At 32.2% G+C, this 13,537-nt stretch overlaps 2 protein-coding genes across 2 annotated transcripts; both read left to right on the forward strand.

The window, feature by feature from the left end:
- Nucleotides 1–8,719: 8,719 nt before the first annotated feature.
- On the forward strand, nt 8,720–10,991 carry PAAG_04655 (hypothetical protein; the record flags this gene model as incomplete). The annotated part of the gene is made up of 2 exons (XM_015845330.1): nt 8,720–9,047; nt 9,130–10,991. 2 exons carry the CDS (start codon nt 8,720–8,722, stop codon nt 10,989–10,991), a joined length of 2,190 nt encoding a protein of 729 aa, XP_015699556.1.
- A 207-nt stretch (nt 10,992–11,198) lies between these two features.
- On the forward strand, nt 11,199–11,717 carry PAAG_04656 (hypothetical protein; the record flags this gene model as incomplete). Its single annotated transcript, XM_002793700.1, has 1 exon — nt 11,199–11,717. One exon carries the CDS (start codon nt 11,199–11,201, stop codon nt 11,715–11,717), a length of 519 nt encoding a protein of 172 aa, XP_002793746.1.
- Between the last annotated feature and the right edge of the window lie 1,820 nt (nt 11,718–13,537).

A 13,537-nucleotide genomic window follows, 5' to 3' on the forward strand; every position in this document is an offset into this window, starting at 1 on the left:
TTTGAACTCAGATGTGTGAAAAATTAGATATTAAGAGATGACTCTTCACAGTCTATCACTCAGAGACTGACAGAACTACAGAGTGAATGAATCAGACTCTGAAAATCTATCTATGCAAGTACATTAGCTTTCAACAGGATGACTGATGTAAATGACTCCCTCTAGCAGAGCTGATCATTAATAATAGAGATGCTGTCTCAACAGATGTGAGCTCATTCTTTTTAATATATCTTTTTCACATCTTCTCCATTGATATAGCTGATGCATCTTCTGTTGAAATGTCACATAATCTCATTGAGTTTGCAGATGATTATATGAGAAAGATCTGTGAAGTGTTGAAGTGAACTCAAGTAAAAATGATGAATGCTCAGCAATCTCAAGAGAAATATGTGAATAGATGAAGAGACTCAGCTTCAAGCTTTCAATCTGAAGATAAGGTCTGATTGAGCTTAGAGAACATGAGAACTAATCACTTGTGCAAGAAGCTGGACACAAAATACAATCAATATACTATGCTAAAAAAGATAGAATTTCATGCTTATTAACTGAACATCTCACTCAGCATTCACAATATCTTTAATGTAAAGCTTCTACATGCTGTGATAACAGATTCACTGTCTAGTCAGAGGCAAACTGACTGGCAGCCACTCACTATAGAGATCTCAAAAGGACCTGAGTTTGAGATTGAGGAAATTCAGAGTGAATGAATCTATCAGAGAAAAAAGCAATACCTTGTTAAATGAGTAGGTTGAGCTGAGCCTACATGGAATGACATGAGTCTCCTACAAGAAGTAAAGGCCTTGAACACTTAGAAGACCTCTCAGCAGGCAAAATTAGATATAAAGAGAGCTTTAAATAGTTGTAAAGGCCTGCAACAAAGAGGGAGAAGAGGGGTATTATAAGAGGTTGAACCTCTAGATTTGCTCTGACTGGCTGACACAGCCTAGTCATCATTTGCATATGCGTATGTGATCATGCTATGTGAGCTTGCTTAAGCTCGAGTTCTTATCTCATTCTTTTCTTCCCTTTCTCAAGCAATTTGTCCTTGTTATATAGGAGGACTAGCCTCTAGTTCTTAGAGCTTAACCCTTTACAGTTATTCTCTGTGAGCTCAGTGATTAATTATTGAAACTTCTATTTTATAAAATAGTTTCTTACAATGTGATCTTTCTTCTTGTAGTAGTAGCACTAAATATCTAAACAAATACTCACAGTTTTCTTCATGATAAAAGATTTTGTAGCAGAGATGTCAGAAAGAGTTTGACTATTGAAGATTTATGAAATATTTTGAGAATATTAAGTTGATTTTCTTATAAGCTTTTTGACTTTTGAGTGATATTGATTATCTGAAAAATGTAAGCTGTCTGAGCACATATCTTCTGAAGCTCAGTATATATATTAATAAGTACATTGACTACTGCTATCATTCTCTGAAAATCAAAGAACAGCTTGTCATTGAAATCTATTTTATAGTTTTTCTTAACAATCTTGATCTTACTCATCAAATATAAGAATTTTGTGACAAATTTATGATAATTATTCTCATTGCTTATAATCAGCTTGTGATAATCACTCTTGACATTTTGTAGCTTATTAGTTTTCACATATATTGACTTAAAATACTCAAATATCTCTTCTGTAGTCTGATATCACTCAGAGTAATTCTCTTTCATACAGAGTGTAATATGATGTGCTGTGTTCTCATTCATTTGGTTCTCAATATATACAATTCTTATATGTTCAGTAGAGTAGTGATTGATATTCTCTCAGAGTTTGTTCTTCATTTAGAAGAGTCAATATTCAAATTTCAACTTCTTGTCATCAATAAAATATTTTAGATTATCAATCTTGATAGATCTTCTGACAGTCTCAGAGGAGAAGACACTTCAACTTGCTGCTTGATTGCTGATTATCATGTGAATCAGAGTGTGACTAAGTTCATCATATTCAGCAATTAACTTATCAATCTGACTTTACTTAACAGTAGTCTGATTAGCAATGTTGTTCCATTTCATTCTCAGATATATGATTGTATTTTTCAATGTTTTTTTATTGTCAAAGATGTCATTAAAGATCACTGCTAACTCATTATAAATATAATTATTGTCTGAGTAAATTGTCTCTCTGAATTTTTCAATTGAGATACATAATTGATCACTTAGTCTTGTTAGTATATATCATCAGTTCTTTTGATCTCTTTCAAGAGATTAAGAGCCTGTGATAATCATTTGATGTCAGATTGAGCTGTTGTCTTCAACAGTTGATCTGACATATTGTCAGACTTTCAACTAGCAGATTCTAATTCAACTAATATATTTAAGTTTTTCACTGAAATTAGAGTGAAAAGATAGAAGGGAATCTTAGTATTATGTTAGAAAGTAAATGTGAGCTGCATAAGAAGAAAACTCTCTGCATTGTTAACTGCTATATAATGAAAATACTAAAATTGATGAGAAAAAAAGATGTTAGAGTCTGCTCAGATTAGAAACAGCTCACATGATCACATGACCAGATCACAACCAATCCGCTAGGTCACATGTAGGGCATGGTCACGTGATGGAGACAAACCTAGCCCCAGCGCTGAGTCTAACAGTAATAAAAATTTTCTAGTATTATCAATCTTTAAAAATTAATTAATGATCAACACTATGCCTATCTATAATATAAAGATTATCTATTTACTCATTAAAGTGTGTAGAATCTTTGATAGATTGAGATTCATTAATAACATTATATTGTGATTGATTAATATTAGATTTGAAAACTTTGATTTCAACTGATTATAAAGTTTTATTTTTTTTTATTGATTTCTTTTTCTTACAATATTTAATTTTATAATTAATATTCTTAATAGTGAGAACCTCTTCTATCTATATCTTTTTATAGTTATTTTTGATAATTTAATATTTATTTATTAAATAATTAGTAGATAATTTATTCTTTTAATATATAATTAATTCTATTTATATCAGATTTCTCTTGAAGATCTTATTCAATCATCAAATTAAATTAAATATTAGAATATTTTTCATCTCTTGTATGATTTTATCTATTGTTTTAATGTGATAATGTAGTTTTATAACTATATTTAAAAATATCAACTGAGAAGATATAGTAAAGTATGATGATGTAGAATAGACTTATGTTCAATTTTCTTGAAAGCATAATCATCACAGACTGAGATGATTAGTCATCATACAGATCAAGATGATTGATAAACAACAATTGTCTAGACAATAGCAAACAATGTCATAATTATCTTATATATGAATAATATGTAAATATAATAATCACCTAGCAACAGTACTAGAGAAAAAGAACTATATAAACAGAGCTTTCTCTGAATTTATCTTTTAGAAATCATCTTAATATTTACTCAGATAGTTTATTTAGTTGGCAATTGAATATCAGTTTATCTGTGTCTAGCTGAAGCTGTGATATAATATTAAAATTATCTACTTTTCTTGCCCTTTTTAATGTAGATTTTTAAATGAAAAACTTCTAAAAATTCTTATCTACTTTTGTTTTAAAACCTCTAAGAAAACTGCTAAAATATTAGAAGTAATTAGAGAATCTAACAGTCTATGAAGATCAGACTGAGATATGATGACTCTAACTGAGAAGAATATAAGATTAAGAAATTTCATATTCAAAGAACAATTCTTTAAGGCAATTGAAGAAGACTCAGAGTGAGTATATCAAGAAATTACTGATCTTATAAATAAGACAAAAGGCACTTTAGAAAGGGTTAGAGCAGAATGAGATGAGCAGAGAAAGTAAGTAAATGAGCTTAATCAGTAAGTAAACAGCCTGATAGAGAAACAAAATACTTTACAGCAGATGATAAACTCTTTAGCCTCTCAAATCAGACTGATAAACAATCAACAGATACAATAATCAGTCAAACTTGATGATTCTAAGTATTTCACTAATGGAAAAGAACTGATATTTAAAAACTGACTCTTTTGAATGAAATACAAGTTAGATGTCAACACTGACCACTTTCCAACTGAAGAAAGCTGTATTACCTATATCAAAAACTGAACTGATGATAAAACTATCAGATACTTAACCTCAAGAATAAAGAAAAACTATCTTGAGAAGTTTGAAATAGCTGAAAAAGTGTTCAAATATCTATAAATAATATATAAAAATGTTAATAAGCTTGAGAATGCAAAAATAGAATATCAACATCTAATAATGAGAAATAAAGATGACTATTATATATTTGTGATCAAATTCTTGCACTTAACTGGTGAAGCTCAGGTCTATAAAAAAGATTATAAAGCAGACTTTCTTTATAAGATTTTCTTTGATCTTCAACTTATAATTGTAGCAGTCTGCATTAATTACAGCACTTTTCAAAAGGTTCAAGATATCTGTACCTGGGCTGCTCACTATATTAAGAGTATACTAGGTCACCACAATCAAATACTGCTTAGTTATGAAGGAACTTCAATAATTTGAAACAGCTATAGAGAAACTCTCATATCTCAGAATCATAAATCAACTCCAACTACATTAGCACAGATAACTGAAAATTAGAAGATGAATAGAAAATACTTCAATTGCTAAAGTCAAGATCATATAGCTTGAAATTACTCATGCAAGCAAGAGACAAAACTGAAGAAAGTAAATACTGAGACTACTATCATTAATTAAATCTGAGAAAAGTCTCTTTTTTAGGTATGATAGTTGCACTAGAAACTTTGAATGTGAATCAGTTAATAGGTAGAAATCTTTTTACTATACATATTAAAGTAGGTTTTAATGAATATGCTATTTCTACAAGAGCACTAGTAGATTTTAAAGCAAACTGCTATATTCTTATTGACATAAGTTTTGCATTCAAATATGTCAAAGTCTTAAGGGTAAACTCTGAGAAGCTGATAAAATACCACCAGATCATGAGATTCAATAGACAAAGAGGAAACTCAATCACAGAAATCATTTCTTTGCATCTGTGAATAGATGGCTGAAGGTTTCTCAATACATCAATGTTAATAATAAACCTGAGAAGCACTGATATGATTTTAAGATAATTCTGGCTAGTAAAGCAGGAAACATAGCTAGATATGAAGAATCAATGCCTAGTTTAACCAAGCACACAGACAATTGAGAATGAGATATCAGAAAAATGTAATATAATAATCTCAAGAAAGATTCTGAAGAGATTAGTAGTAAGGTCAAATTATCAACAAGATGTGAATCATAATAATAGACTTATCAATGAGGAATTCAAGTAGGAAGTTGCTGAAAGGCCTGTAAAAACTCAATGAAGAAATAAATCAGACAAACAGCAAAAAATGACATTTATTAAAAATGTGATCTTTTATTATCATGAAAGAAGTAGAAAGTCAGAGGTCTTTATTTCAAGTCTTTATGAGATAGATAGAATAATTGAGAAAAAAAAAATTATTATTGATGCAGAACTGAAGAATGAATAGATAATTAATGAACAGCTACCAGTAAACTATAAGAAATTTTATAATATTTCTCAAAGACTGCCTCTGATCAATTACCACTCTTTCAAAAGAATATAAACTATAAGATTAAGATTGAAGAAGAAGTTAATTCAAATAAAGCTATTGATTATACACTACTATATAGAATAAGCTTGAAGAAACTTGAAATTGTCAAGTAGTATCTTGAGATTAATCTAGAGAAAGGCTTTATCTCACTTGTAACTTCTTCATTTACTTCTTCAATTCTTATAGCTTATACTGCAGACAAGCTGAAGTTTTACATAAACTATTACTAGCTTAATGCAATATCAAAGAAGGATTGATACTCAATTCCACTAGTTGATAAGCTCATGAAGCAGTTATATAGAGCCAAGTTCTTTATCAAATTAGACATTCATCAAAGCTTCCATCAAATATACATGCACTCTGAGACTGAAGATCTGACTGCCTTTAAAATATATTATAAAATCTATAAGTATAAGGTCATATCTTTGATCTAATTAATTGCCTAGCAATCTTTTAATGCTTTGTGAATACTATCTTCTTTGATTACTTGAATCAGTTTATAACTACCTTTATGAATGATCTTCTTATTTACAGTAAAACTTTAAAAGAACACAAGGAGCATATCAAGAAGGTGTTAACTAGATTATAAAAAGCTGAACTATAAATAAGTATCTTAAAATATAATTTTTATATTCAATAGACAAAGTACTTAAGTTTTATTATTACTGATCAAGAAATCAAAGTAGACTCAGAAAAGATTGCAGTGATATCAAAATGAGTAATGTTTAGTATAGTCAAAGAAGTTCAATCCTTTTTAAGATTTTACAACTTCTATAGGTATTTTGTCAAGGATTACAGTCAGATTATAAAATCACTATTTAAGCTTATCTGAAAAAATTAATCTTTTAAGTGAAATGAGATCTGTCAGTATACTTTTGATCAAATGAAGAGAGCTATATCTGAAGCTTCTGTACTCTATCATTATGACTTAAATCAAAAGACTCAAGTGAAGACTGATATCTTAGATAATGCTATAGCTAATATCCTATTTCAGTTGTATGAGAATGAGTAGTGGTATTCAGCTGTCTTCTATTCTGCTACAAGAAGTAAAGCAGAGAGAAACTATAAGATTTATGATAAGAAAATACTAGTAATTATGAGGATATTGATAGAATGATATGCTGAGCTAAAAAACTTTTAGAGAATAAAGAGATTCAAGATCTTGACTAATTATAGAGCTATTGAATACTTTATGGTAACTAAGAATCTTAATGCTAGATAAGTATAATAAATAGAGTTTCTCTTCTAATTCTGCTTTCTAATTCAGTTTCAGCCAGAGTGTCAGAATATACTAGCAGACATGCTGAGTTAGCGAGAGGTTTAGAAAGATAGCAAAAGTATCTAAATGCAACTATTTCTCAAGTCAAAGAGAGTGAATCTAAAGATCATTAAGAAATTTGTTGAGATCAAGGCTCTAAATATATATACATATATTTTTGATAAAGTCAAGATAAGAAACAAAAAAGCAGAATTACTAAGACTAGAATGTGAGAAAGTATGATAGAGAGAACAGCACTGAGAGCTGATAGATAAACTTTTATATTTTGAAAAGTGTTTAGTGATATCAATTGAGAAAAATTCTACTCTCTGAGTACATCTTCTAAAAGAGATTCATAGGTAATCATCTACAGCACATTCTGAGAAAAGAAAGTTACACTTGCTAGTAAAGGCAAAATACTACTAAAATAACTGAATCAAAAATATTGATCAGTATGTAAACAATTGTCTAGTCTGCTGAAGAATGAAGATCTCTCAGAATAAAACTTCAGAACTATTGAAGCCACTATCAATTCTCAATAGAGTTTGACAGCATATTTCAATGAACTTCATGAATGACACTATAATAAAAAGAGACTATGATATAATATTGATAATTATCTGTCAACTAAGCAAGAAGTCTATATCTATTTCTATTAATAATAGTATAATAATTATTTCATAATTACTTTATAAATAAATACTTTATAAATATAAAAATTATCTAGCAACTATATTTAAAAATATATATATATAGAGTTTTTTTTGAATTTATTTTTTAGAAATTATTTTAATATTTATTAAAATAGTTTATCTAGTTGATAATCAAATATCTATCTTATTTATATCTAAATTATTTAAAGTTATAATATAATACTAAAATTAATTAGTTTTTTTATTCTTTTTAAAATAAATTTTTAAATAAAAATTTTTTTAAATATTAGATATAATAATAATATAATCATCAAATAAATTAAATTATATATATTAATTTTTTAAATAAATTTTTAATTTTATTATAATTAATAGCTTTAATATTATATTATTTATATTGATATATTTCATCACTATTATTAATTTATAAAAATATAATAACTATATAATAGAATTAATATTTTGATAAATAGTTATTATTTATTATTCATATATTTTTTTTATTAAAATTTAATTTTATTGAAATTATAAATATTATTAATATAAAATTTATATTAATTGAAGATAAATTTATAATAGTTAAATCAGTTAATAATAAAACTTATATTTTTATTTAATATCTATTTTAAATTTTCTTATAATTTAACAAATATTTGATAAATTAATACACTTATATCTTGCTCATAATAGAAGAAGAGATGTCAGAATTCATATGATAATAACTTAGTATTTGATTTATAATAGCTTCAATATATTTAATTGTAAAAGAATAAAAATTTTTATTTAATTGATAGATTTGCTTCTTGATTATTTTTTTTTTTTTTTTAACTATCACTCAATATTCAATTTATTGAAATTCTCATATTTCTTTGATCTTTTTCTCTTAATATACTTATATAGAGTTTTATATAGAATTTGAAATTTTCATACTATATCTATAATTTTTAAATTTGATTTTGATTTTATGATGTCTAATACTATTTGAATTTGATATTCTGAATATTTAATATTATTAGACATGGTGATAGTGGTTATTAATTTTTGAAGATTGGTGATGAATATACAAGAAAGAGATTTTTTGTTACAGTGATATTTTCTTTACAATGGGGCGCACTCACTAACTAATGGTGAGTGCGCGTGGCATGGTTAATGTGATGCGTCTTCCCTGGCAACCAGCACATGCTCTTCTTGCCCTCTTTAGTTAACAACCTCGCTAGCATCTTCTGCACATCTTCATTACTTTGCCTATTCCACTGAATATCTACCTGCCATGTATAATGGCCGATGACGAGATTCAGAGCTTGCGCCAGCTTTTGGAGGACGAGAAACGACGTCGGCAGGAAGCGGAGCAGGCTCAACGGGCCTCAGAACAAGCTCGACGGGAATTAGAAGAACAGATACGGCCCTTAACACTTTATGAATATCTTGATGCCTGCCACACTTATCTCTTTGGGGGTCTTCTCCCTGGCAAACCCGACCATTCAACCAAAGGGAATGCCGACAATGCTGATGGCAAACTTCGTCCTCATCGCATCCGAGAATGGCTTCCGTTTGCCGATGCACAGACAAAAATATGGGCCCGGTTGCTGAATGATGAGAATGAAAGTTTCGTTATGCAGCGCAAATTTGACTCCTTACATGCAATTATGGCTATGGGAAAGAAGACAAAAAAAAAACATTCACTCAGAAATCGACCTTCGCTATTTTCAACGGGATGCCATCACAGCGCCCGTAGGCTCGGTAATAGAGGTCTTCTTTGAGAATGAGCAACTCCGACAGTTATTTGGGCTTCAGGGACAGATTTCCTTTGAAAACCACGCAAATACACTTACCATCAGCGAGGAGGATGAGGGAGTTGTGGCGCGTCCATCAAAGCTCCGGAAAGGAACTGGAGGGGCTGCAACACCGACCAACCCTCCATCTTCCGCCCGACCTCTGGCAGATGAGTTTTGCATTTACAATAAAGGTGAGAATGTCAAAATTCCTGCCTTGATTGGTGAACTCAAGCCACCACACAAACTCCCACTGGCAATTATTCAAAATGGACTTCAAGATATGGAGCTTGCTGGGATAGTTGAGCGTCATCATGATGAGACAGAGGAAATTCGGCATCGTCGTTTAGTCGCTGCAGTCATCACCCAGGCGTTCTCTTACATGATCAAAGCCGGTGTTGAATACGGGTATGTGAGCACTGGCGAAACTTTTATTTTCCTTCACTTCAAAGCTGATGAACCAGGGACGGTTTATTATTATCTTTCAGTCCCCGAGCAAGATGTGGGCAAGAAAACTGGATTTACAGGGGAGGCCGATGATGATGACAACAGGTTACACATGACAGCAGTTGGGCAGGTTCTTGCATTTGCACTTCGAGCAATAAAGACTACCCCCCATGATCAAAAATGGAAAGACTGGGCCGCGACTCAGTTGAATATGTGGGTGGTTACAGAAGAAGATTTATATTTGCCAACGCCGGAAAAGGATGAGAAGCCTCCAACACCTTACAGGCCACTGAAAAGTGCTCAGATCTTTGTCAGGAATAGCCCTGTCCGCACCCGATCGAAGGCCGCCTGGTCGACCTGCAAACCAACATCTTTATCGCAGAAGAGCAGTGGGGAAGGTGACAACGATAGCGAGTCTGACCCTGATTCTCCTAGCCAAAGACCTCGCCGTCCTGCGGATGTCATGGTTGTGTTACCTCCGCCACCTAACCGAGTATCATCCTACAAGTGGCCCGTTTGTAAGGATGGAACTCGGCGATATTGCACGCAAAAGTGCTTGCTTGGTCTTTTGAATGGTGGGCCGCTGGATAGAGCCTGTCCAAATGCCAAAGAACATGGGACAGAAGTCCATAAGATCGACCATACCACTTTCCTCTCCCTCCTCATGGCACAGATACTACAAGAAATAGGAGATCCATGGACCCAGCCTCTGGGTTGCGAATCGTTGCATAGACACGGTGCTCGTGGTGCACTGTTTGAAGTTATTCTTTTTCAATATGGGTACACTCTTGTAGGAAAAGGCTTTCCTCCGGAGTTTGGTCACTACCTCAGGCATGAAAAGGCACTCTACAACCAGTTGCAGCCGATCCAAGGTGTGCATATTCCTGTATGTCTTGGCACAATCGATGTCTCTAAGCGGCCCATGTTCTACGATGGAATCGCAGACATTCCCCACTTTTTACTTCTCGCCCACGCAGGCATTGAAGTCTCAAAATGTGATGTTGCAGAGGCTCAAATTGTGTCTGCAGCATCGGAGGCATTGCAGGCCATTCATGCGCTGGGTGTACTCCACCATGATGCGGAAACAAGAAATATGTTTTGGAGTGTGGAAGGTGAGAATGTGCTGGTAATTGATTTTGAAAGAGCAGATATTCTTCGCCCTGAACGAGCGCCTTTAGGAAACACATCACCGAACCAGAAAAGAAAGAGGGGGTCCGAAAGTATGGGTGGAGAAACAAAGCTGGATGTGAGACAGAAGCAGATTGACGCTAAATTTGGGAGAGAGCTGAAGGCGATGGTGCAATCCTTGAATACCTACCTCAAGTCTTGATAGTGTTCATTAGAGCAAACAAAATGAGACACAAAGACATGCAAAGTATGGAGCCACGATGGGTATTTAACATGTTACATAGCGAAGATTCTAAACAATTGAATTTTACAACCTTGCGTCCACCGTCCCTGCGGGATCTCCTTTTCCACTGAAACGCATGTGGCCCGTCAGAGTAGTCAGTGAAGGCCGCTCGTCCTTCCACTCAACATGAAATTTTTTGACCAGCTCCTCGCAACCCGGGATCAGATCGCTCCGCAGTTGCCACGTAGGCCGCCGGGAATCCAGTATCTTGTTAACCACCCACTCCTCCTGTGTCGCACCGACGTGGCCAACCGAGATTTGAGGCCGACCCCCTGGATATGGAACTCATCACTAATGAATGGGGTGGACGATGCGGTTTTCTATGGTCACTCCCCATCTGGTCTCGGAGGACAATTAGCGAAGACCAGGGGGCTGAGGCATAGAAAGCTAGCCCTCCTCACAATTTGCTTCTGCTTCATCTTCCTTTTTCTCCTCACAAAGGCCACCCCAGCTTTGCAAACCATCCGACGCTACACTTCCATTATGAGTACCCGGACAACTCAAACTCATAAGATCAGGATGTCAGAGGCCGGCCCAGTGGAGCAGAGACGGAAATTATTCCTGCAATATAGAAGAGCCATGAAAAGCCATATTCTGGGCATTCAGGTAGCTTCATTTCTGGAACTTTCAAACTACATTTTCTAGATTGTTGAAATTTCCTTAGTTTGTAATCTTTTATATATTTAATTTCTTGCTAGACTTCTTTCTGACAGTCATACCTTTTTGACAATAGCTCCTTCTAAGTCATTAGCAGGCACTCCTCTCTTACTAATAATAAGATTATTCTATAAAGAGTAAAAATGTAAGTAAATTTGTTCTAAAACTAGGTATATGAGCAAGTGTCATAAAGTCTTCAAGAATGTTTTTTCTTTCTGGACTGCAAAAAGTTGCAGGCTATCATCTAATCTGATATTAATAATTATCAAGCATCTTGTAAATCAAGAGGGGGTAGTGATATATCTGTTGTAGATTAGTAAAAGCACTTAAATTGAATTTAAGAGTTGCATAGTTTGCTCTATTATTGATGATAAATTTTTATTTATATATAAAGTAAGATAATTAATTATTGATTATATGATGATATGAGATATTAGCACTGCATTTATTACTGTACTTTACATACTTTTTAAAAAGAGTCTCTTTCTGCCCATATCTCTTTTTAGATGATGCTTGATAATCTTTATATATCTTGAGAACTCTATAAGGATAGTGCTTCTCCTACTCATTATCAGTTGTGAATAAAGCTTTTAGATTAAAATTAAAACTTATATAATCTGTTCTTCTGAAAATAACTATGTATCAATTGAATTAAATGTTCAAAATAAAGTATTGACTGTAAATATCAATTAGAATATAAACCTGTACCTTGTTCTCATCAGTATATTCAACAATTTTATAAAAGAGATATTGTCTCTGCTGATATCTTCTCTGAACATTGGCCTGATGTGATAGTAATTATTTTTGACTATGATGTGACATTCAGACTCTGGCATTTGCTATAGAATCTGATGAAAAAGTGAGTTCAACCAGGTCTTAAAGTGAATGTGATTGATTATTTTCAAGGGTCAGCTGTGGCCATTCCATATTGACTATTAAAAGAGAGTGGAAGATCAGAAATGTAGATATACAGAGATATATATTTAAACTGAAGAGTATCTATGAGAAAGACTTTGCTTGCTTGCAAGCAAAGTGCATAATATTTATATAGCTTGAAAAGAGCAGATAAAGTGCAGATATATGTTTAGAATGAAGTGCACAAAACATGACCATTGCAAGCTCAAAAGTATTTTCCCTCTCAGACCTAGAAGTAGAATATAATCATAGCCATGTTTTTTGAAATCATGATTTCATCTATATCAACTTCTTCTCATTAGTCATCTATCATCATGTTAAAATTTTTTCTTCTGTATAATCTCAGAGTATTATAAATATAGAATATAATATCAAGACTCTCTATACCAGCTTTTTGTCCTCACACTGCTTACTATACTACTTATCAAAATATTTTAGAATCAGATTCTCTAGGTTCTCATACTCATTTACTAAAGCACTTATCTCTATACTGCTTATTAAAGCATTTTAGAATCAGCATCTTCTAGAGAATCAATATTATCTTAAAATTCAGCATTCAGAATCAGCACAGATCAGCACTTCTTAAAAATCAGTCCTTTAGTATCAGCATTTCTTGGAGGATAGAATCAGCACTTCATGAAGATTCAGATTACTGCATTACTAATTTCTCATTTCATAAAAAATTAAAGATAAAATCTATTACTACTTATTTATATATATAAATACTCTAAATTTTCAAAGTTTCTTTGAGAGATTCAGTGATTAGCTACTATTTAATTTTATATATATATTTCATTTATTATTATTTTCTTTTCTTTATAGTACTTACAGCATCTATATACCTACTCTTTTATAATCTTAAATAGAGCTTTTCATACTTTCTTTTAACACTT

This window comes from Paracoccidioides lutzii (genome assembly GCF_000150705.2).
Source record: "Paracoccidioides lutzii Pb01 unplaced genomic scaffold supercont2.11, whole genome shotgun sequence".
Lineage (NCBI taxonomy): Eukaryota > Fungi > Ascomycota > Eurotiomycetes > Onygenales > Ajellomycetaceae > Paracoccidioides > Paracoccidioides lutzii.